Source organism: Salvia miltiorrhiza, chromosome 1 (genome assembly GCF_028751815.1).
Source record: "Salvia miltiorrhiza cultivar Shanhuang (shh) chromosome 1, IMPLAD_Smil_shh, whole genome shotgun sequence".
Taxonomy (NCBI): Eukaryota; Viridiplantae; Streptophyta; class Magnoliopsida; order Lamiales; family Lamiaceae; genus Salvia; species Salvia miltiorrhiza.
In genome coordinates, this window is record NC_080387.1 from 27,234,513 (window position 1) to 27,261,441 (window position 26,929).

At 35.1% G+C, this 26,929-nt stretch overlaps 1 protein-coding gene and 2 long non-coding RNA genes across 3 annotated transcripts; 2 read left to right on the forward strand and 1 right to left on the reverse strand.

Moving 5' to 3' along the window:
* Positions 1–5,398: 5,398 nt before the first annotated feature.
* On the forward strand, positions 5,399–8,267 carry LOC131017638 (uncharacterized). Its single transcript, XR_009099730.1, has 3 exons — positions 5,399–5,516; positions 7,373–7,439; positions 8,042–8,267. It is a non-coding gene; the product is annotated as an uncharacterized LOC131017638 (long non-coding RNA).
* A 6,902-nt stretch (positions 8,268–15,169) lies between these two features.
* LOC131017648 (uncharacterized) lies at positions 15,170–18,043 on the forward strand. Its single transcript, XR_009099744.1, has 3 exons — positions 15,170–15,294; positions 17,149–17,215; positions 17,818–18,043. It is a non-coding gene; the product is annotated as an uncharacterized LOC131017648 (long non-coding RNA).
* Positions 18,044–23,956: 5,913 nt separating this feature from the next.
* Positions 23,957–24,764, reverse strand: LOC131017655 (uncharacterized). Its single transcript, XM_057946442.1, has one exon. The coding sequence runs from the start codon at positions 24,615–24,617 to the stop codon at positions 24,066–24,068; it is 552 nt and encodes a 183-aa protein (XP_057802425.1). The 5' UTR covers positions 24,618–24,764; the 3' UTR covers positions 23,957–24,065.
* Positions 24,765–26,929: the final 2,165 nt, after the last annotated feature.

The window sequence follows — 26,929 nt, forward strand, 5'->3', positions numbered from 1 at the left end:
AGTGTAGTAGATATCGAGTCGATCCTTGAGTATCAGTTACCAAAGATGATAAAATGATAAACGATAATGAGGATGAGAAGTAGCCGAGGAGGGCTAGAGTTGATGAGGATGAGAAGAGAAGTCGATGTAGGCTAGAGCTAAGGATGATCTTGAGAGTATGCGCGGTACACCCTCGTTTTTGATTAGTTGCAATTACATTGCGATGTATATAACTTACTTAGGAGATACTGGTACTTGAGATTTTGACATGATGATAGATAAGCATGCGGATTAGTACCCTACTGATGTTAAATAGATGGATGTTCCTAGTGTGCTAAAGTAGCAACTAGATGAGTTAACTGGTAGCAATTACCGTAGGAGGTCCAGACCGAGACATAGTACTATTAATGGTGTCGGTTTAGAAGGGACATTACGATAGATACTATGGTTTTTGTAGGGTTTAAATAACCCCTTTATGTAAGCCCTCTAAAAAGAGGCATTCTACTGATGGATATATTAGGTTGACCAGAGTGGTCTTTTTGTTAGCATTTCGTGAGTGCTTATTGCCTTACAGATGAATGTTAAGGTGACCGTGAGGGTTTTCCTTAAAGTTGAGTTAGTAAATTGAACTTGAGTTTTGAGGATGCTTAGAGCGTTGGTCGAGTTGAGTTTTCCTTTTGTGATTTCAAAAATGCCTCAAAGATGTCATCAAGAGTGTGATGTGAAGGATAGGCGGGATAATACTCCGCCACCACCACCGCAACATGAGAGGAGAGTAAAAAATATTGAACTTTCGAAACAAGAGTCTAGAACATAGGACCCTGAGTTAAGCTTTTAGCTTGCTGGTGTGAACTTAAGTTTTGTTATGTATAGTATGTTGAGGGTTTAGAAGACACAGAATTTCCAAGTTCGGGATAGTATATCCCGTGTGACTGGGGAGTGATTATGTTGGACCTGGCCAGTCCGCATGATCCAAATCTCAGTAGACGTGTTTTGGGTTTATAAACCCATGTGTTTCAACTTTCGGTTGAAAAGCCAGATGGGTTCTTACTCTAGGTCATTTTTGTTCGACCTGGTAGTTACTTCATTCTACCCTCGGGTCATTCATTTGAGTCTCTTGAACAATTTTGTTTGCAACAATTTGTTTGATGTCATTCTAGGGTTGAACCCTTACAACTTTTGAGTTATCCTAGTAGATTCTTTTGATGTATAAGACCAGTGAGAGGCACGTCAGAGGACTTTAACACCCGAGCAACTGGCAAACTACACTTGAGAACAATTGAAGACTACTCTTGAGAAGTATGTACCAAGGAGTACAGTAAGCAGCAAGAGGCTGACTATCGAAGTTTGATGCAAGGAAAGAAATCGGTTGTAGAGTATAACCGAGAATTCTGTGAGCTATCACGATTTCTCTCATCAGAAGATGGATACTGATGAAGAGATGTCTGAGTTTTAAGTGCTGGTTTAAGGCAGGACTTTAAGGTAGTATGGGCAAGTTATTGGATGCACCAGTTAGAATCCTGTTTAATACAGGAGCTTCGCATTCTTTAATTGGTTGAAGCATGTTACCTTCAAACTCGAACCAAAACAAGCTAGTCCCGAGTTGAGAGTAATCACTCCTGTAGGAAGAGCTACTACAGTTTCTCACATGATTTCTAACTTAGAGCTTGAGTTATGATCACTAAAGATGAAAACAAGAACCTTGCACTTAATGCCTATGTGGAACGTAGACATTATTCTAAGGATGGACTGGTTAGAAGAGAACTTTGCCCCGATTGATTGTAAGAAGAGACAGATAACTTTCCAACCACCTGGGAAGGAACAGACATGTTTTCACGACATTGATAGAAAGAAGAGAATTTCAATCATTTCGGCACTTCAGGCATCGAAATTGGTAAAGAAGAAAGGAGCACAAGCTTACCTAGTTTACTTGAATGATGAAGGAGAATCAAGTAAAAACTTTGAGGATGTAGTAGTGGTAAGGGAATATAGAGATGTATTTCCCGAGGTCTTACCAGGATTGCCACCAACAAGATCAGTTGGAGTTCACTATCGACCTAGAACCTGGATCAGCACTAGTGTCGAAGGCACCCTATAGAATGGCGCCTAAGGAGCTACAAGAGCTGAAGATTCAGCTACAAGAATTGCTCGAGTTAGGTTTTATTAGACGTAGTGTATCCCCGTGGGGAGCACCAGTCCTTTTTGTCAAAAGAAGGATGACACGTTGAGAATGTGCATAGATTATCGAGAGCTGAATAAATTGACACTCAAGAACAAATATCCTTTGCCGAGGATAGATGACTTGTTTGATCAATTACGAGGAGCGAGTTTTTCTTGAAAGTTGACTTGAGATCATAATTACCACCAGTTCAAATTTTGACAGGAGGATACACCTAAGACAGCTTTTCAAATGAGGTATGAGCACTATGAGTTCATAGTTATGCCATTCGGTTTGACGAAGGCACCAGTAGTTTTCATGGATCACATGAATCGAGTGTTCCATCAATAACTGGATAAATTTATCCTAGTTTTCATAGATGATATTCTCATCTATTCGAAGAATGAGCAGGAGCGCCAAAACATTTGAGAACGATGTTGGAAACGCTAAGAGTTGAGAAGCTTTTTGCCAAATTCACCAAGTGCGAGTTTTGGTTGAACGAAGTAACTTTTCTAGGACATATTGTATCATCCGAAGGAATTAAAGTTGACCCCGTCAAGGTACAAGCTGTACATGAGTGGAGATCACCAACTACGCCTAACAAGATTCTCAACTTTTTAGGCTTAGCAGGATACTATCAGAGGTTTATTGAAGGATTTTCCACGATAGCAAGACCGATGACACAATTACTTAGAAATAAGCTAAATACAATTGGAAAGAGGAGTGTGAAAAGAGTTTTTAAGAGCTTAAAGGAAATTGACTACAGCACCAGTGCTGATAGTCCTAGAAATGGATAAAGAGTATACCATCTACGCAGATGCGTTAGAGAGTGGGCTAGGATGTGTTTTGATGCAAGAAGAAAGAGTTATAGTCTATGCATCACGATAACTTAGACCCCACGAGATAAATTATCCAACGCATGATTTAGAGCTTGCAGCCGTTGTGCATGCCCTGAAAATTTGGAGACATCATCTCTACGGAGTTAGATGTGAGATTTTCACGGACCACAAAACTTTGAAATACTTTTTCAAGCATAAGGATATTAACATGAGGCAAATGAGATGGCTCGAATTAGTAAAGGATGTTAACTGCGACATTAACTATCACCCTGGCAAGGCCAATGTAGTAGCCGATGCATTGAGCCGAAAGGTCTCGTCAAAGTTAGGATGTCTTCTCACGAGAGAGGATGAGCTTATAAAGGACTTTGACAAGATGAGGATAGAGATGATAAAACCACCAGGGACGATAGCGAGTATTGTTGCGACGATGCCTAGTTTGAGGAAAATGGTGATTGAAGCACAAGGAAAGATGAGACAATGAACAAGTTACGAGAAAGGATAAGAGCAGGAGATCTCAAGAGTTACAAAAAAAAAAAAAAATCAGACAATGCTATCTTATTTGAGGGGAGAAGATGCATTCCCCGCGATGATGAACTTAAGAATACGATCATGAGTGAGACTCATGACACGCCTTACACCGCCCACCCAGGAGGCACACAGATGTATCAGGTTGTGGAAAAAAAAAGAGATTTTTGTGGGACGGAATGAAACGAGACATAGCTTCGTTTGTAGAGCGATGCTTAGCTTGTCAGCAAGTGAAAGCATTACACCAACGACCCTATGGGAAGTTAAAACCGTTGGAGATTCCCGAGTAGAAATGGGATCACATAACGATGGATTTTGTGACAGCTTTACCCAAAAGTCAAAGAGGAAATACAGCAATTTGGGTGATTGTAGATCGACTAACAAAATCTGCACATTTCATACCGATCCTAATCGCGTATGGACCAGATAAGTTAGCACAATTGTACGTTCGTGAGATTATAAGATTGCATTGAGTACCGATGTAGATCACCTCAGAAAGAGATAATAAAAAAAAATTTACATCACGTTTTTGGATGAGTTACAGAAAGAGTTGGGTACAAGGATGAATTTTAGCATAGCAGACGATAGAAGATATGATAAGAACTACTATCCTTGATAGAGGAGTACATCAGGGAGAATGTGTTGCCACTAATTGAGTTTGCCTATAAGATGTGAGACAAAGTTTCGAGATAGGAGACAAAGTTTTCTTGAAGGTTTCACCCTCAAAGGGGATGAATAGATTTGGAGTTAAAGGACAGCTTAGACCCAGAGTTATAAGTCCTTACGAGATATTGCAAAAGATAGGTCCAATAGCGTACAGGTTGGCTTTGCCACCTAGCTTTGGAAATGTGCATAACGTGTTTCACGTGTCACAATTGAGAGGATATATATTTTCGACCCAAACCATGTGGTTTACTAAGAAGAAATGATCTTAGAACCAGACTTGAGTTATGAAGAGAGACCTCAGATGATGCTAGATCATAAAATTCGGCAATTGAGTAATAAGTCGATTGCATTGGATAAGGTCCAATGGAGATATGATAGTTAGAAAGAAGTGGAAAGAGAGCTTGAGGATAAGATGTGAGAGAAGTACCTGAAACATTTACAAGAGGTACAAATTTCGGGACGAAATTTATTTTAAGGGGGAGGGTATGTAATACCCGGGCTTTTGATGACGTGTTTAATTGCTTGAGTTTGAGTAATTAGGGTTTAGATCCCTTGTTTGATTTACTTTGTAAAGAGATGAAGAGTTATATGAAGTTTTGTTGTTATATTTTAAAGATGTTGAGATGTTCTTTTGATGATGTGAGGATGATGTGGGATTTTATATCCGTATTTGAGTTTGAGTATTTGAATAATTCTAGATAACTATTTGAATGAGAACGGTGAACTCGGAAGTGAAATCTGAGTCCGTTAAGACGTTTTTGAAATTTTTGACTTTTTGACGATGAATAGTAAAGTACGGCTATTTCGTCTTTTTGTCGACTTTCAAAATCTTACGTGCACGTCGTCGAGAAATATTCTTAGTTTTTCGATACGAGTCCAATAATGAAAGTTTTTATTTTTGGACGACGAGTGAATAGTAAATCGGGATTTCTCGATAAACGTGTAAATCTCGTTTATCAGAATTTCGAGAACGAGCTTGTATTTTCTATATTTATATAGAATTACGAGTGTAATAAAAGTGAGTAGGAGTTGAGAGGGCGAGTAACGAAGAGTATGGGTAGTTAGTCGTTAAAACGAGACGAGACGAAACGAGATATTTAACGACTAACGGGTTAATATCCTAAATATCTAACCTACCCTACCCCTAACCACCCCCCAACCGCCCAAACTCACTCACCCACACATATTACACGTTTGTTTCAGCCAAACACTTTTAACTCACATACACAACACCTAAAACACACACTAAACTCACGCATAACACCATTGTTGAGGAGTTGGAGCTTTTGACCTCCGATTTGAGCACCGAGACGAGCGCCGATCATCTTTTCGATCACGTATCTAAGTAGGTAAGATCTCTACCTACGTTTTGATGGTTTTCTTTTCGATTTTCGTCGACGTCGAAAAACGTCGATTCTCGACTTTATTTTGGAAACGACGTCGGATCGTCGTGAAATTTTAGTATGTTGTTCTTGGGTAGATGTTGAGCATGTTTAATGAAGGGAGTAAGAACGGAACGAACCGTAGCTATGAAACCCATGAGGGCAGCCCCGTTTTTCACATATTAGCTTGTCTTTCGATTTTTGTTTGATCGTTTTGACTTGATATTTGTGCTTAGGGGTATGCTAGAATCGATATATATTAAATTCGTATTTTTCCAAGCACGAAAATTGTATAAATTTTTGGAGTATGATTATTTAAATTCGTGAAGTTTGAGACGTTGCATAATGAATATTATTGCGTATATGTGTTCTACGATGTCACATGAGCATGCTAATTGATTTACAATTTATGGATGATAATTGTTGAACGAAATTAAAACTGGAATTCTGTCAAAATTTTACAGCAGTTTCAAGCTTATGTTTCGATGAGTTTTCATTGCTTGATGGCTCTGAAATTTTAGTATGTTTATCTATGATATGTGTATTTCGTCGCTGCAAAATTTCATGTCTTTTGGATGATGTTTGGTATTTTAAAGATATTTTGAAAAAATCCTTGACAGAATCTGTCAACTGTTGGTAGACTTCACAAAAACGTTTATATCTATTAATCCATGAAGGATTTTGCATCACCGTTTTTTTTAAACGAAACTAGACTTCAATACTTTTCTAAAAACATAAGATTTCGATTTTTATGACCTCTGAAACAGAGCAGTTTATTATTTCAAAAATGCCCTGTTCTGCTGTCATATTTTTCCAACAGTAAAAGTGTATGAGTTTCATTGTTTATTTGGCAGATCATATGAACTGTTTTCTCTTGTGAAATTTTAACCAAATCTTCAAGGATACCTTTAGTTTTGGCTGATTAAATTTGATGGAATTTTATTAAGGTTTGCCTTGGTTTCTAATGGCCTAAACAAAATTGGCAGAAACTGTCAATCTTTGACAGCCTGCACTAAAAGAGCAATATCTCCAAAAACCTTTAACCTTTTTGGTTAACTACCATTTTTAGAGTGAACTACACTTCATGGAGTTTTTGAGATCAATTGGTATGAGAGTTTATGATGATTGAGTTGGTTGTTATGAATTTTTAAAGATGACACAAAAACAGCAAAACTTTCTAGAAAACAACTTGATTATATTTGTTTTGATGGATGATACGATATGACTAAATGGTGTGAGTTGTGAGAGTTATGATTAACGCACATAAATGTTGGTATCTGACACTCGAACAATTGGTGTCGAGTATAAATGATAGTTTACTGATAAAGAGTTTTGATGATTTTGAATTGTTTGGTTTGCGTTGAAAAGATGTCAAGATGTTAAGTTTTGAGTCGAGAGACGAGTTCACGTAGTGAGATTCACGCGTTGAAATCTCGTGGCTGACATTATATATGAATAGGTCATGTCGAAATTTTTAGTGAAATTAGAATTTGAGCATAGTCAATTCTTGTTGACCTGTGACTCAAATACATACCTAATGGAAAGTTTAACTTTCTAATTGGTTAATTAGACGAGATGAGAGCGAATAGATCTGCTAAGAAAGTGGACTTTTCGATGTGTTAAATATTTCTTTTAATTGAAGCGCTGCTAATTATAACATAAGGATGTTATAATTAATGAGTAATGACGAGAGATAATAATTGTTATATTGATTAACAATCAAGAGAGATGAACATTAGAGATACTAATGTTTCATAAAAGAGATTAGATTATTAATCGAGGTTTCTTTTATAACTTCTCACCAATTCTTCATAACGATGAAGGTCCTTTTGGGAAGTAACGACTTGAGGGAGAGAGTGACGTTACTCATTGATACAGAGACACAACGAGGTGGGCATTACTTTTACTATACGTATATAGAGATCCCCTGCGTGTCGTAGGCCTCTTATACGAATGAATGCATGAGATGATCTAACTGTTAATTTCAGTTTCATATATATCAAATGAGTTTAAATGTTACGTTCAAGCAAGTTATTTCATGACAAAATCTTTGAGTTAAAGTTATTTCAACTATTGTCTTGCCATAAAATGTTTCAATTTTAGTATGATATCTATCTGCTTTGGCTTTGCCAATGATGCAATCGAATTCGGGTCCTGAGCAGTTGATAGCTATCCTGCCAGGGCTAGTGTACACCAGTGACCGTGAGTCATCTAGCGGGTTGGCCGGTCAAGTGACCGTGAGAGGTGGCCACCTCTCCGGCACACAGTTTCAGATATGATAGATTACAAAAGAACTTAGTCTGATCAGACGAACTTTAAGAATCACAAATGAACTTAGTAAGCTTGGGCCTTTTTAGCGAAAAACTCCCTTGCTGTACTGTTTATGATGGCATGACAATTTACAGTTTTGAAGCATGTATTTTTATACCTAGGCATACGTGCCCACTGAGTGCTTTTGTACTCAGCCCTGCATATGTTTTCTAAATGTGCAGGTTGAGCTGATGTGATGATGGTGCTGCAATGAGCGGAGTCTCCAGGGTTGTTAATAAATAGTTAACCTGTCTAGAATATGTCTTCATACATATGTCTAGCTACTTTCCGCTGCAAGATGTTGTTGATGTTATAGTATGTTATGTCATACTTTGAGTCTTAAGAGAATGGTTTCATACGATGTATAACTTGATTAATGATATTAATTAAGTTTTATGCTGTCTTTCATAGACTGTTTTCAATTGAGTATTAATGAATAAAAATGACGAGTTTTATTAAGATGAGTAAGTTTTACGGCTATAAATGACGCCCCTTTTCTTCCCCTTCTTCTTTAACCCCATCCCTAGTCGTGGATCACTCGGCCTAACTATCCATAGTTAGGGCGGGCTGTGACAGAGTGGTATCAGAGCGAAGGAAAGCTCTGAATTAGAAGTCTTGAGTTTAGTCTAGAATGAGTTACTAGGCTAATAGTTATTAACAACCGTGAGCTCAGCGCACCATCACACCAGGCTCAACGAGGTATGTAAAATTTCAAAGTTTATTTGACGTTAAATTTTGAAGAGCATGATATTGAGGTTATATGATGAGTTATGATGTTACACTTTAAAGGTGCATAGTTTGAGTTTGAGGATGACAACATGATTAATAATGAGTTATTATGTTGTAAGAGCATATGTTGATGTTACATGATGAATCATGAGAGCGTTTGTATCGTATGATGTTATATGATTGAGGATGCATAATTATGAGTTATGATGTGATGTATTTGAGATGTTTTGTGATGAGAATTGTTTGAGCAGTTGTGATAAGTCACGATGATTTAGATGAAGGAATCTAATGTCATTGTTAAGAGAGATTTTTTTTACTAAGTAGAAGGATGAAATGAGAACTTAGAGCTAAAGCTTGAGAGAATTAGCAATTGCTTTAAGTACTTGTTGGTTTGAGTTATGAGTTTGAGTTATGAGCTTGAGTATAATAGCATGATTAATGATGAGTTATTAGCATGCTGCAATGAGATATTGTACGATATGTTGAGTTGTTTTGTGACGCGAGTTTTGCTCACGCAACCTTAATGGTACTTGAGGAGGTATCATGAGCCATAGTCTTTGGAGATGGCTTTGAGAGAGAATTGTTGAGTTGTCTTACTGAGTCACGATGATTTAGATTAAGGGATCTAATATCATTGTTTAGAGAGATTCCCTACTGAGTAAAGATGGGACGAGATGAGAATTTAGATGTTTTGAGCTTGAGTTTTAAGATAACAGTACTACTTAATAGGAGTTTTGCTAAGTTATGTTTTGTTTATTTCTGTTGCTGGAGCCAAGTAGAGTTAGTTCCTAGAGTCACCTTTAAGTTCTCCTTATAGGTTGGCCAGGACTGTTGGCACTGCACGAAAGTGGACTGTTGTGAGATCGAACTCAGGAAAGATCGGATACGAGGACGAGGCGTACAGTATGTGGTACAGAGATACCCTAGCAGATTTTCAAACACATGTTCATAGACTATGAAAGGATGAAAGCCTTATGGTTGTTACTAGACTGGATGGCATCGTGCACCTAGTCCCCGTGCTACCAATCGAGTGGTAGGATTGAGCAAGGAAGAAAGCCACTCAATATGATGGGACATGTTGTCTTGAGCATTGGACCCACAGGAGATGAGATTTGTTACAGATACCCATATTTTCTATGCGGATCTACTGACCGGATGCTTGTTTTCTACCAGGGACTCTAGAAGAGTGTAGTAGATATCGAGTCGATCCTTGAGTATCAGTTACCAAAGATGATAAAATGATAAACGATAATGAGGATGAGAAGTAGCCGAGGAGGGCTAGAGTTGATGAGGATGAGAAGAGAAGTCGATGTAGGCTAGAGCTAAGGATGATCTTGAGAGTATGCGCGGTACACCCTCGTTTTTGATTAGTTGCAATTACATTGCGATGTATATAACTTACTTAGGAGATACTGGTACTTGAGATTTTGACATGATGATAGATAAGCATGCGAATTTAGTACCCTACTGATGTTAAATAGATGGATGTTCCTAGTGTGCTAAAGTAGCAACTAGATGAGTTAACTGGTAGCAATTACCGTAGGAGGTCCAGACCGAGACATAGTACTATTAATGGTGTCGATTTAGAAGGGACATTACGATAAATACTATGGTTTTTGTAGGGTTTAAATAACCCCTTTATGTAAGCCCTCTAAAAAGAGGCATTCTACTGATGGATATATTAGGTTGACCAGAGTGGTCTTTTTGTTAGCATTTCGTGAGTGCTTATTGCCTTACAGATGAATGTTAAGGTGACCGTGAGGGTTTTCCTTAAAGTTGAGTTAGTAAATTGAACTTGAGTTTTGAGGATGCTTAGAGAGTTGGTCGAGTTGAGTTTTCCTTTTGTGATTTCAAAAATGCCTCAAAGATGTCATCAAGAGTGTGATGTGAAGGATAGGCGGGATAATACTCCGCCACCACCACCGCAACATGAGAGGAGAGTAAAAAAATATTGAACTTTCGAAACAAGAGTCTAGAACATAGGACCCTGAGTTTAAGCTTTTAGCTTGCTGGTGTGAACTTAAGTTTTGTTATGTATAGTATGTTGAGGGTTTAGAAGACACAGAATTTCCAAGTTCGGGATAGTATATCCCGTGTGACTGGGGAGTGATTATGTTGGACCTGGCCAGTCCGCATGATCCAAATCTCAGTAGACGTGTTTTGGGTTTATAAACCCATGTGTTTCAACTTTCGGTTGAAAAGCCAGATGGGTTCTTACTCTAGGTCATTTTTGTTCGACCTGGTAGTTACTTCATTCTACCCTCGGGTCATTCATTTGAGTCTCTTGAACAATTTTGTTTGCAACAATTTGTTTTGATGTCATTCTAGGGTTGAACCCTTACAACTTTTGAGTTATCCTAGTAGATTCTTTTGATGTATAAGACCAGTGAGAGGCACGTCAGAGGACTTTAACACCCGAGCAACTGGCAAACTACACTTGAGAACAATTGAAGACTACTCTTGAGAAATATGTACCAAGGAGTACAGTAAGCAGCAAGAGGCTGACTATCGAAGTTTGATGCAAGGAAAGAAATCGGTTGTAGAGTATAACCGAGAATTCTGTGAGCTATCACGATTTTCTCATCAGAAGATGGATACTGATGAAGAGATGTCTGAGTTTTAAGTGCTGGTTTAAGGCAGGACTTTAAGGTAGTATGGGCAAGTTATTGGATGCACCAATTAGAATCCTGTTTAATACAGGAGCTTCGCATTCTTTAATTGGTTGAAGCATGTTACCTTCAAACTCGAACCAAAACAAGCTAGTCCCGAGTTGAGAGTAATCACTCCTGTAGGAAGAGCTACTACAGTTTCTCACATGATTTCTAACTTAGAGCTTGAGTTATGATCACTAAAGATGAAAACAAGAACCTTGCACTTAATGCCTATGTGGAACGTAGACATTATTCTAAGGATGGACTGGTTAGAAGAGAACTTTTCCCCGATTGATTGTAAGAAGAGACAGATAACTTTCCAACCACCTGGGAAGGAACAGACATGTTTTCACGACATTGATAGAAAGAAGAGAATTTCAATCATTTCGGCACTTCAGGCATCGAAATTGGTAAAGAAGAAAGGAGCACAAGCTTACCTAGTTTACTTGAATGATGAAGGAGAATCAAGTAAAAACTTTGAGGATGTAGTAGTGGTAAGGGAATATAGAGATGTATTTCCCGAGGTCTTACCAGGATTGCCACCAACAAGACAGTTGGAGTTCACTATCGACCTAGAACCTGGATCAGCACTAGTGTCGAAGGCACCCTATAGAATGGCGCCTAAGGAGCTACAAGAGCTGAAGATTCAGCTACAAGAATTGCTCGAATTAGGTTTTATTAGACGTAGTGTATCCCCGTGGGGAGCACCAGTCTTTTTTGTCAAAAAGAAGGATGACACGTTGAGAATGTGCATAGATTATCGAGAGCTGAATAAATTGACACTCAAGAACAAATATCCTTTGCCGAGGATAGATGACTTGTTTGATCAATTACGAGGAGCGAGTTTTTCTTGAAAGTTGACTTGAGATCATAATACCACTAGTTCAAATTTTGACAGGAGGATACACCTAAGACAGCTTTTCAAATGAGGTATGAGCACTATGAGTTCATAGTTATGCCATTCGGTTTGACGAAGGCACCAGTAGTTTTCATGGATCACATGAATCGAGTGTTCCATCAATAACTGGATAAATTTATCCTAGTTTTCATAGATGATATTCTCATCTATTCGAAGAATGAGCAGGAGCGCCAAAACATTTGAGAACGATGTTGGAAACGCTAAGAGTTGAGAAGCTTTTTGCCAAATTCACCAAGTGCGAGTTTTGGTTGAACGAAGTAACTTTTCTAGGACATATTGTATCATCCGAAAGAATTAAAGTTGACCCCGTCAAGGTACAAGCTGTACATGAGTGGAGATCACCAACTACGCCTAACAAGATTCTCAACTTTTTAGGCTTAGCAGGATACTATCAGAGGTTTATTGAAGGATTTTCCACGATAGCAAGACCGATGACACAATTACTTAGAAAATAAGCTAAATACAATTGGAAAGAGGAGTGTGAAAAGAGTTTTTAAGAGCTTAAAGGAAATTGACTACAGCACCAGTGCTGATAGTCTTAGAAATGGATAAAGAGTATACCATCTACGCAGATGCGTTAGAGAGTGGGCTAGGATGTGTTTTGATGCAAGAAGAAAGAGTTATAGTCTATGCATCACGATAACTTAGACCCCACGAGATAAATTATCCAACGCATGATTTAGAGCTTGCAGCCGTTGTGCATGCCCTGAAAATTTGGAGACATCATCTCTACGGAGTTAGATGTGAGATTTTCACGGACCACAAAACTTTGAAATACTTTTTCAAGCATAAGGATATTAACATGAGGCAAATGAGATGGCTCGAATTAGTAAAGGATGTTAACTGCGACATTAACTATCACCCTGGCAAGGCCAATGTAGTAGCCGATGCATTGAGCCGAAAGGTCTCGTCAAAGTTAGGATGTCTTCTCACGAGAGAGGATGAGCTTATAAAGGACTTTGACAAGATGAGGATAGAGATGATAAAACCACCAGGGACGATAGCGAGTATTGTTGAGACGATGCCTAGTTTGAGGAAAATGGTGATTGAAGCACAAGGAAAGATGAGACAATGAACAAGTTACGAGAAAGGATAAGAGCAGGAGATCTCAAGAGCTACAAAAAAAAAAAAAATCAGACAATGCTATCTTATTTGAGGGGAGAAGATGCATTCCCCGCGATGATGAACTTAAGAATACGATCATGAGTGAGACTCATGACACGCCTTACACCGCCCACCCAGGAGGCACACAGATGTATCAGGTTGTGGAAAAAAAAAAGAGATTTTTGTGGGACGGAATGAAACGAGACATAGCTTTGTTTGTAGAGCGATGCTTAGCTTGTCAGCAAGTGAAAGCATTACACCAACGACCCTATGGGAAGTTAAAATCGTTGGAGATTCCCGAGTAGAAATGGGATCACATAACGATGGATTTTGTGACAGCTTTACCCAAAAGTCAAAGAGAAAATACAGCAATTTGGGTGATTGTAGATCGACTAACAAAATCTGCACATTTCATACCGATCCTAATCGCGTATGGACCAGATAAGTTAGCACAATTGTACGTTCGTGAGATTATAAGATTGCTTTGAGTACCGATGTAAGATCACCTCAGAAAGAGATCAATAAAAAAAAAATTTACATCACGTTTTTGGATGAGTTACAGAAAGAGTTGGGTACAAGGATGAATTTTAGCATAGCAGACGATAGAAGATATGATAAGAACTACTATCCTTGATAGAGGAGTACATCAGGAGAATGTGTTGCCACTAATTGAGTTTGCCTATAAGATGTGAGACAAAGTTTCGAGATTGGAGACAAAGTTTTCTTGAAGGTTTCACCCTCAAAAGGGGATGAATAGATTTGGAGTTAAAGGACAGCTTAGACCCAGAGTTATAAGTCCTTACGAGATATTGCAAAAGATAGGTCCAATAGCGTACAGGTTGGCTTTGCCACCTAGCTTTGGAAATGTGCATAACGTGTTTCACGTGTCACAATTGAGAGGATATATATTTTCGACCCAAACCATGTGGTTTACTAAGAAGAAATGATCTTAGAACCAGACTTGAGTTATGAAGAGAGACCTCAGATGATGCTAGATCATAAAATTCGGCAATTGAGTAATAAGTTGATTGCATTGGATAAGGTCCAATGGAGATATGATAGTTAGAAAGAAGTGGAAAGAGAGCTTGAGGATAAGATGTGAGAGAAGTACCCGAAACATTTACAGGAGGTACAAATTTCGGGACGAAATTTATTTTAAGGGGGAGGGTATGTAACACCCGGGCTTTTGATGACGTGTTAATTGCTTAAGTTTGAGTAATTAGGGTTTAGATCCCTTGTTTGATTTACTTTGTAAAGAGATGAAGAGTTATATGAAGTTTTGTTGTTATATTTTAAAGATGTTGAGATGTTCTTTTGATGATGTGAGGATGATGTGGGATTTTATATCCGTATTTGAGTTTGAGTATTTGAATAATTCTAGATAACTATTTGAATGAGAACGGTGAACTCGGAAGTGAAATCTGAGTCCGTTAAGACGTTTTTGAAATTTTTGACTTTTTGACGATGAATAGTAAAGTACGGCTATTTCGTCTTTTTGTCGACTTTCAAAATCTTACGTGCACGTCGTCGAGAAATATTCTTAGTTTTTCGATACGAGTCCAATAATGAAAGTTTTTATTTTTGGACGACGAGTGAATAGTAAATCGGGATTTCTCGATAAACGTGTAAATCTCGTTTATCAGAATTTCGAGAACGAGCTTGTATTTTCTATATTTATATAGAATTACGAGTGTAATAAAAGTGAGTAGGAGTTGAGAGGGCGAGTAACGAAGAGTATGGGTAGTTAGTCGTTAAAACGAGACGAGACGAAACGAGATATTTAACGACTAACGGGTTAATATCCTAAATATCTAACCTACCCTACCCCTAACCACCCCCCAACCGCCCAAACTCACTCACCCACACATATTACACGTTTGTTTCAGCCAAACACTTTTAACTCACATACACAACACCTAAAACACACACTAAACTCACGCATAACACCATTGTTGAGGAGTTGGAGCTTTTGACCTCCGATTTGAGCACCGAGACGAGCGCCGATCATCTTTTCGATCACGTATCTAAGTAGGTAAGATCTCTACCTACGTTTTGATGGTTTTCTTTTCGATTTTCGTCGACGTCGAAAAACGTCGATTCTCGACTTTATTTTGGAACGACGTCGGATCGTCGTGAAATTTTAGTATGTTGTTCTTGGGTAGATGTTGAGCATGTTTAATGAAGGGAGTAAGAACGGAACGAACCGTAGCTATGAAACCCATGAGGGCAGCCCCGTTTTTCACATATTAGCTTGTCTTTCGATTTTTGTTTGATCGTTTTGACTTGATATTTGTGCTTAGGGGTATGCTAGAATCGATATATATTAAATTCGTATTTTTCCAAGCACGAAAATTGTATAAATTTTTGGAGTATGATTATTTAAATTCGTGAAGTTTGAGACGTTGCATAATGAATATTATTGCGTATATGTGTTCTACGATGTCACATGAGCATGCTAATTGATTTACAATTTATGGATGATAATTGTTGAACGAAATTAAAACTGGAATTCTGTCAAAATTTTACAGCAGTTTCAAGCTTATGTTTCGATGAGTTTTCATTGCTTGATGGCTCTGAAATTTTAGTATGTTTATCTATGATATGTGTATTTCGTCGCTGCAAAATTTTATGTCTTTTGGATGATGTTTGGTATTTTAAAGATATTTTGAAAAAATCCTTGACAGAATCTGTCAACTGTTGGTAGACTTCACAAAAACGTTTATATCTATTAATCCATGAAGGATTTTGCATCACCGTTTTTTTTAAACGAAACTAGACTTCAATACTTTTCTAAAAACATAAGATTTCGATTTTTATGACCTCTGAAACAGAGCAGTTTATTATTTCAAAAATGCCCTGTTCTGCTGTCATATTTTTCCAACAGTAAAAGTGTATGAGTTTCATTGTTTATTTGGCAGATCATATGAATGTTTTCTCTTGTGAAATTTTAACCAAATCTTCAAGGATACCTTTAGTTTTGGCTGATTAAATTTGATGGAATTTTATTAAGGTTTGCCTTGGTTTCTAATGGCCTAAACAAAATTGGCAGAAACTGTCAATCTTTGACAGCCTGCACTAAAAGAGCAATATCTCCAAAAACCTTTAACCTTTTTGGTTAACTACCATTTTTAGAGTGAACTACACTTCATGGAGTTTTTGAGATCAATTGGTATGAGAGTTTATGATGATTGAGTTGGTTGTTATGAATTTTTAAAGATGACACAAAAACAGCAAAACTTTCTAGAAAACAACTTGATTATATTTGTTTTGATGGATGATACGATATGACTAAATGGTGTGAGTTGTGAGAGTTATGATTAACGCACATAAATGTTGGTATCTGACACTCGAACAATTGGTGTCGAGTATAAATGATAGTTTACTGATAAAGAGTTTTGATGATTTTGAATTGTTTGGTTTGCGTTGAAAAGATGTCAAGATGTTAAGTTTTGAGTCGAGAGACGAGTTCACGTAGTGAGATTCACGCGTTGAAATCTCGTGGCTGACATTATATATGAATAGGTCATGTCGAAATTTTTAGTGAAATTAGAATTTGAGCATAGTCAATTCTTGTTGACCTGTGACTCAAATACATACCTAATGGAAAGTTTAACTTTCTAATTGGTTAATTATACGAGATGAGAGCGAATAGATCTGCTAAGAAAGTGGACTTTTCGATGTGTTAAATATTTCTTTTAATTGAAGCGCTGCTAATTATAACATAAGGATGTTATAATTAATGAGTAATGACGAGAGATAATAATTGTTATATTGATTAACAATCAAGAGAGATGAACATTAGAGATACTAATGTTTCATAAAAGAGATTAGATTATTAATCGAGGTTTCTTTTATAACTTCTCACCAATTCTTCATAACGATGAAGGTCCTTTTGGGAAGTAACGACTTGAGGGAGAGAGTGACGTTACTCATTGATACAGAGACACAACGAGGTGGGCATTACTTTTACTATACGTATATAGAGATCCCCTGCGTGTCGTAGGCCTCTTATACGAATGAATGCATGAGATGATCTAACTGTTAATTTCAGTTTCATATATATCAAATGAGTTTAAATGTTACGTTCAAGCAAGTTATTTCATGACAAAATCTTTGAGTTAAAGTTATTTCAACTATTGTCTTGCCATAAAATGTTTCAATTTTAGTATGATATCTATCTGCTTTGGCTTTGCCAATGATGCAATCGAATTCGGGTCCTGAGCAGTTGATAGCTATCCTGCCAGGGCTAGTGTACACCAGTGACCGTGAGTCATCTAGCGGGTTGGCCGGTCAAGTGACCGTGAGAGGTGGCCACCTCTCCGGCACACAGTTTCAGATATGATAGATTACAAAAGAACTTAGTCTGATCAGACGAACTTTAAGAATCACAAATGAACTTAGTAAGCTTGGGCCTTTTTAGCGAAAAACTCCCTTGCTGTACTGTTTATGATGGCATGACAATTTACAGTTTTGAAGCATGTATTTTTATACCTAGGCATACGTGCCCACTGAGTGCTTTTGTACTCAGCCCTGCATATGTTTTCTAAATGTGCAGGTTGAGCTGATGTGATGATGGTGCTGCAATGAGCGGAGTCTCCAGGGTTGTTAATAAATAGTTAACCTGTCTAGAATATGTCTTCATACATATGTCTAGCTACTTTCCGCTGCAAGATGTTGTTGATGTTATAGTATGTTATGTCATACTTTGAGTCTTAAGAGAATGGTTTCATACGATGTATAACTTGATTAATGATATTAATTAAGTTTTATGCTGTCTTTCATAGACTGTTTTCAATTGAGTATTAATGAATAAAAATGACGAGTTTTATTAAGATGAGTAAGTTTTACGGCTATAAATGACGCCCCTTTTCTTCCCCTTCTTCTTTAACCCCATCCCTAGTCGTGGATCACTCGGCCTAACTATCCATAGTTAGGGCGGGCTGTGACAATGACAACGGCTCACGATCACCACTGTGCACATACCTTAACTAGTAGCCCGTCAGCTCACATAGTTCAAGGCCGATCGTATTACATTATAGCAGGTACAATACACTTCATAATCACTCAATCAAAACATGGCAAGTCAACAATTTTAATCACATTATACTTAATAATAATAGTAAGAAGTTTAGTCGAAACATTTTTATGTTTTTAACCCACATAGGAAGGTTCGCGAGGCCCACATATTGGGGTTAGAAAATATGCCCACCTGTCGTCCTCGCTTTCCTTCTTTTAGTGACGTAGATTACCCTGTCGTTTTTCCTCGTTCAACCCTTGATAGCATGAAAGCACGTGTGTTTATTAATATGGGAAAAGGGAAGCGACATGCATAGTGAATTATATTATTCACTCATTTCCAAATAAATCGTGTTTCTCTTTATGACATATATATATATATATATATCTTTTATCAACTAGAAGTTGTTTGAATCACGAAACAGAGTAAATTGGCATATGCTAATCATATCTCATTTTATCTTATTTAATAATTTATGATCTCTTTTTATCGAATTGTTTTTCTTATACTCAAATATTTATATAAATATTTGAGGATGTAGGGAATCCCAAATTTTATAAAATCCTTTTTATTAATCAATATATAACATTTAATCTTATGATTATAAATTAAATAATCAACATTAAATCAATATTTATATATTGATTGTAAACAACATATTATCAACAGATACATATTAATTTATATGTTTAGTCAAAATTATGTATGCCAAGTGAAGGTTTGTATTTAAAAGATTTGTTCATTACCAGCAGTAATAATATATATATATATATATAGGGTTAGGTTCAATGAAAAAGGCCTAAATGTAAGAAAGAAGAGAGAAGTAATCTTATCCGTTGATCTTATCTAATCTAACGGACATGATTTATTCACGCCATGTTGAACGGATTTTTTCGTTGAACATTCGTGAATATATACAATATTTTTGGGGTTCTGGGTTTCGACCCCCCATATGTTCAACGAAAAAATTCGTTGAACATGGCGTGAACAAATCATGTCCGTTAGATTAGATAAGATCAACGGATGAGATTACCTCTATCTTCTTTCTTACATTTAGGCCTTCTTCATTGAACCTTGGCCTATATATATATATATATAGATATATATATATATATATATATATATATATATATATTAAAAAGGAGTTTCCAAATAAAATCAAAATTTATTTCAAATGAATTGTCTTAAAATAATCACTTTATAATTATTATGAAAAATGAGGCCTTGATAATTCAATGGTAATAGTGCTCAAACAAAATTTTAATCAATTTAATAATTAATCGATCATAAGTAAATCAACAATAAGAATAAATACATGACATAAAAAATATTACAATAAACAAATAAAATAATTTGTGATGAATATAAAATATGAATAATTTAATTATTCCAAAATGATTGTAATTCATCCCCATAATATCAAACTTAGCTCAATTATCAAGTTGTCATTGCATCATAGCTTATTCCTACAAATTTAAATTGTGGGCTATTAACAATGCAACAATAATATATTTGTGATTTAGCTACATTTGCTAGTTTCCAATATTATGCATTGTCACAAAAGTAACCAAAATCGCTTATTTAATATAAACGATTATTTCTTATATCAAGAATGATATCTCCTTTAAATTCTTCCCATATAATATAGATAACTAAATTTTTCATTGCTTAATGAAAAATATAATAATATCATTTTATGCTCATATAAGCATAATATGATTGACCGACATATAATATCACTTAACTCAATGTATATATATATATATATATATATATATATATATATATATATATATATATATAAAAGTATATATCACAAACGTTACTAAATAAATAGCAGGATAATATATATATATATATATATAGTTAATAATAATCCCATTTTTGAAATTTAATTAATGGATATAGAAATTATTAATATACATATATATTCATATACATATGCATTTTTTTTATACTAAAAGACATTAATGAGTCACACATCCTTAATGGACGCGGAATACCTTTAAGCATGTTTAGAAATTTCCTAGTTTTAGCAAATGATAAAAGTTTAAATTCTTACCAAATAATCTTTATAATATTATATGTATTTATATATATATATATATATATATATAAATAAAAATGGCGGGTATTACAAGTAAGAAGATATTACTTAATCCTATTGTGTGTGAAATAACATTACTTAATAAGAAATATGAAAAATAAAGTCTAATTTGATATTAAGAAAAGTCATATTTGATTTATATTTAAATAAAGTCTCATTTACGAATAATTTCTTTATAAATTTATTATTTTCTCTAAATAAAACTCTTATTTGATTTTATAAATGTCTTATTTATGTGAGTTAAGTCTTATTTCATTGTATATAAAAATATCACAAGTTTTTATAAATATAAATATAAATAAAAACACTTCAACTAGGAATCAAACCTAAAATCTATTCGTTCATAAATCAACAAGTTATCCATTAAATTACAAAGTCTTTATTGATTCTTATTTTAAATTTCATTTATAAAGTAAAAAATAATTTATGATATAAATAAAATAAGGAAAAAAAATATAAACAAAATGCGAAAAAAAATCACATATAAAGATGCTGAAAAAAGAAAATAAACGGAAAAATAAAATAAAGCACATGAAAAAAAACGTTGAAAACAAAGCAGAAAAAAAATGCTGCAAAAAAAAAAAGACAAAATGATGAAACGAAAAGCTGAAATTAACAAAAAAAAAAAACAATGCTGCTAAATCGTAGCATGAAAATTATATTTATACTCCCTCCGTCCGCGATATCATTTTCACATTTGCCATTTTGGTCCGTCCGTGATATCGTTTCCACTTCCATTTATAGAAGTAGAGTCCACAAACTTCCACTCACTACATATCCACTACTATCCACCACTTTTTTTAAAATCTCCGCCGTCCACAATGTGAAAACGATATTGCGGACGGAATGAGTATAATTTACTCACGCGACTAGTCTTGTACATGAGACCAATCGCATGCAAGTGTTTGCCTTTATGCTAAGTGTTGAATTAAAAACACAAAGAAGTGAAATGATGAGTATAACTTTGTAATATTGAATCATACATTTCACAAACTTTTGAAAAAAAAAATCTCTGATACTAAATTTCAGAACCAAAGTAATGAAATTAAAAATCAAATAACGAGAAAATTTTCATCTAATGAGGCGAACACATTATTTTTGGGTCAACCCTATAAAATTCAGGATATTTTCGAATGTCGGGCTATTACGTTACATGTTATTCGGACTGTAATTTTATAAGGTTGAAATTTTTATGTAGTTATGAGCATGCCAAGAACATGAATCAAGGTATTAATTGATGAATTAAGGTATATCTAAAATAGTAGTGGAGTTTAGTTGACTAAAATTTGGGTAATTGTGAATTATGAGTTAATTAGTATACTAGAAGAATATATATATATGTAGTTTAAGTGAAACCTCCCCTAACAAATAGTGTCATGACCGAAAATAGAGGAGAATACGGGAGGGATATTTTGATTTTTCTTTTGTCATATGATTATGAAATGTTACTATTGGGTTATATATGAGTTTAATGAATTTTTTGCTAAAAGAATTAGGAGGATAGTTTGTTAACAAAAACATAAATTAGATTCTCATTCAAGTATGATTTTTAATCGAGTATCCAACTTAAGAGTCTTTTTATAAGTGCTTCCAAATGCCTAAGTTAAAATTTTGGAAATTTTCTCCGAAATGAAGATGTCTTTCAAATTTTACAAAAAGATTTCAAATATTTTTTTTCTGAATCTAATTGAACTTGACAAATATATCTTATGTGTTAGTCTATGTGTGATCTTTTCAAGGTATGTGATGATATTGAATTATCTATGGCTTAAGATACCAATATGAGTTATGTAATAGAGTATGTGTTTATCTCATAAGGGAGTATTGGACTAAACTCAGTTATGTGAGTTAAAAAGGGAACTAGTTGATACTTAAGAAGTCCAATTGCTATGTAGTTAAGATTATTTGATGTGCAGTGATGGAAATGTGTATGATAAGATTTGAAAGAATAGTAGTTCCTCCGTCCCGGTTTTTGGTATTCAGTTGAGAACGTCACGAATTTTAATAAAGTGATTGATGTGTTGTGAGTGGAATAAGGGTCCCACATTTTATGTGAGAGTTAAAATAATTAAAGTGGAGTAAGGGCCCCACCTACTTTTACCAAAAATAGAAATGGATACTAAAATGTGGGACGGCCAAAAAAGGAAAGTTGAATACTAAAAGCTAGAACGGAGGGAGTATTAAGATAGGAATAGTACCAGCAGTAAAAAAGTTTCTGACTGATTAATATTTTGCCTCATGAACTATCAATTTTGTATACGTTACATGAAGGCCCGAGCGAAGGACGGACGTAGGGAATACCAAAGTCTCAAGAAGAGTGAGCTAAGACGACATGTGAGCTTTTATACATCTATACTGTAAGCTCGAACTCACTATTTAATTGAAAATATGACAAGCATGATTTGATAACTTTTATGAATTAAAGTATATGAATGTTGTTAACTTGCCATGTTACCCTATGCGAATACTAATGATGTTTAGGATGATGATACAACCATATGCTGGATTGTAATGTCAATAAGGGTTTAGTCTATACCGATGGGTGACCGTGAGCCGTCTTTTAGTCGGCATGTTACGGTGATGAGAATGAGGCCTACTTCTCTTCACTCAATGATTGATGTGTATTATGATGTAGTTGCGATACATACATATTCATTATCTGCAGACTTATGTTTATACTAATAATTGAATTTGATGTTTATAATCGATCTTGCATGCACAGATTTTTTTAACTCATTATTCTCACGTGTTTGCATTAAAATGACAAGTTTAACATATATATCTAAACAACAATGATTTCAACTGTTTTCGATATTTTCCCACCTTTGTGTGGTGTAGAGATCTTGTCTTCGTACGGATGACTTATTTGATTATATAATAAATAATAAATACCTCTTGTAATTCTCAGAAGAAAAAAAAATGCCTTATAAATCTAAGTAGCTAAATAATTTAAGATCTATATATTTGATATTCCAAATTATTAATTAAAAAATTCGAGATAAAATTAAAATCTTAGCTTATTTTACCGTTCATTAAAAAAATAAAAAAAAATACTTATCTCATTAGTTTTAATAATACAATAACCATTCATTAGATTATTTATCTTACTTTTATTCGACAATTTATTTCTAACCATGAATAGCAAACAATTGCAATATATTTAAGCATGATCAGCAGTCAGCTAAAAACTTGTAAAAGAAAAAATGCAAGATATAGCAAACCTTGAGATCAACATAAAAAGATTTAACCAGATATCAGAAGGTACTTAAACAAAAAATGCTCACAAGCTTAATTAAATATATTAACAAATAACAAGTTAAAAGAACTTAAGATTTTTTATTTATTGAATTCAACTTAAGATTTTTTATTTAGATTCTTTTTTTCACAAATCCCACATGCATCTCAAAATTTCAGTTATAAATAATTTACCACAAATAATTTGATTTATTTCAAGAAAAAAAATTATTCATTCAGTTCCATCATCCAAACACAGCCATTATAAATAGAATTAAAAAAGAAAAAGTGAGGTAATATAGATAAATAATAATTAGCAAGTAGAAACTCACAAAATAATCATGAAAATCAATTCATCAATTATATAAAGATACAGAGCCTTTTATGAGAAAATATATCAAATTTCCCCTGACATATGAGAAAAGAAAAGATATCAATTCGACCATCAAACGACCTCCTTGGCGGGCGGCGCCGCCTTCTTGAGGTCATCATGGATCTGTGTCGGGATCGGAACGTACTGGTACTTCTTGGCAAGGATGACTTCATCGTCGTCGGAGACCTCGTCAAAGTCAACGGGGCGGGGATTGAATAGGGCCCACAGGGAGTACATAACAGCGGCGGTGACGGCCCCGCAGCCGACTCCGAAGAGCAGTGCTCCGACGACGCTGAGGATGTCCATGGTGCGATCGCGGACGGAGCTGGAGACGGAGGACAGGGGGAATTCGGACGGCGATGATTGGGCGATTTCATGGAACCGGTCGAAATGGCGGCTCGGAAATCGGGGAGCGGCGGTGGTGGTGAAAATGAGGGTGATGTAGCGGGGATTTGCGATTTGGGCGTAGTTGGGATCGTTAGGGTTTCGATTGAGGGAATTGGAGGGGTAATAGGTGGTTGTGGTGGTGGCAGAGAAATAGAAGAGGGTTTTACAGGGGCGGGCCAAGGCGGTGGTGACCAGGAAGGAGAGAAGGAGGAGGAACGGGAGAGTTAGGGTCGCCATTTTCGCAATTCTTTGAGAGAAGTGAGAGAGAGAGAGGAGAAATATTGGGGAAACACGTGCTTTTCTTGCTTTTATTTATTCATATTTTATGCGACTACTTTGAAAGATTTTTTTTGAGAGCCACTAGTTTGAAAGATTAGTAGTATCACAAAATACCGCAACATATACACATCTATCTACTATGTAATACTCGCTTCATCCCATGAAAATTATGGTATTTTTTATTTAAAAATAGTATTATTAATGAAAAATCTTATATCGATTCACTATTTATAAAATATGTGGAACTCAATAGTCACTTAAAACACAACTATTATATATATATATATATATATATATATATATATATATATATATATACACATAGGAATGAGATTATATAGATCCCAATGCTTATAATAGATCCCTAGATCCAAATCTTGACCACACATTTATGACATGTGGCGCATCAAGATGGTGACACGTGGCAAGGAGCTTCCAAGCATTCCAAGGCAAAATCTGGAGGGGTAAAATTGGAATGTAATTTTCGGATTTAATAATTAAATATATATATATATATATATATATATATATATATTTTAGATTTTCTCAAAATAGATATATTTTAGATGCATATAGTTTCACACAAAGATGCATAAAGTTTTCACATGAAATGCATAACTTTGAACAGAAAAATGCATTTAATTTTTCCAATTTTGGTATTTTCACCACCCCACCCCATACCACCCCCCAATCCAGCCCACACCACCCCCAACCCTCCCCATTATCACCCCCCAAAAATAGGCATGTTTCACATGCATATAAAATCAAACAAAAATGCATAAAGTTTTCACATAAAAATGCATTAAATTATACAAAAAATGCATTTCATTTTAATAAATCCGGTAGTTTCGCCACCCCACCCCTGCCCCACCCCCCCCCACCCCCACCCCCAATTTTTTTTTTCAAAAACTGATTTTCTTATTGCTGGCCCACCCCCACCCCCCACCCCCACCCCCCCAATTTTTTTTTTAAAAACTGATTTTCAAAAAAAAAATGGGGGGGTTGGGTGGGGGCGTCAGTGGTCAGAAAATCAGTTTTTGAGAAAAAATAAAAAATAAAAAAAAATTAATGCATCTGCTATTGGTTAATGCATCTGCTATTGGTTAAGCCCAGAAAATCAGTTTTTCAGAAAATCAGTTTTTGAGAACCACAATTATCGTGAGAACATAAGAACCAATAAAATTACTGCATCTGCTATACAAATTAATGCATCCGCTATTAAATTTAATGCATCCAAAAAAATTAATTTTTTTGCTCCCTTCAGGATTCGAACCCAGCATCTGCATCCATCCACCAAGATGATGCATCCACCGTAGATCTTGATGATCGAATGGCTTAAAATGGTTCTCTGTTCTTATTTTATTAGTGGTTCTTATTTGAACCTCTCCCTATATATATATATATATATATATATATATATATATATATATATATATAAGCTCCTTGTGGCTTTTGAAATTTTTGATAATTCTTTGATGGAAGAATTGTCATGGGCTTTTTCCCTGAAGTTTGTCGTTTAACGACCTGTGACCACTGATTGTCCCTGTAAAAATTCACGAGTAAGGAAATCCGGTAGGGAGTTAGATTTTCCTGAAATATGTTCAATTTCAAAATCGAAACATGCTAAAATAGCTTGTCATCTAGCAAAAATTGTTTTGATATATATATATATATATATATATATATATATATATATATATATATATGGAGTATATACACTACATAAAAATCATCAAAAGTGAATTTAAAACGAATAAATTATGTGAAATTTAAAATTTAAAATATTTTTTTTCTTTTCATTAATTTTTACAACTTTTTATTTGTGTTTGTGTAAGAAAATATTTGTTAATTTATTAGAATATATTTTATATTTGTTTATCCTTTCATATTTTTTAATATTAATATTTATTTATTCATTTAAACATGTTTGGTTTTGATTTTCGTCGTGGACTTACTAGTTTCATTTTATAATAAGGTGGTGTCCTCATTAATTATAAACTAAGTTATAATAGAGAAATAATAGATAAAAATATATTCGCTCCGTCCCACTCCAATAGGCTTATTTTCCTTTTTGGGATGTCTTACTTCAATAGGCTCATTTTTCTTTTTGGGTAAAAAAGTTGTACTTAATTGGTGTGGATCACACCACTTTACTATCACTTTCCTACTAAAAAGTAAATTTTCTTAATCTCCGTGTCCAAAAAAAGTGAGTCTATTGGAATGAAACGGATGGAGTATTTTTTATTCCTTTCTTTTCATTTTTTTTATAT

Excerpts from the sequence above, each read along its gene's own strand:
- LOC131017655 (XM_057946442.1), bottom strand. The coding sequence starts at position 24,617 with ATGGCGACCCTAACTCTCCCGTTCCTCCTCCTTCTCTCCTTCCTGGTC.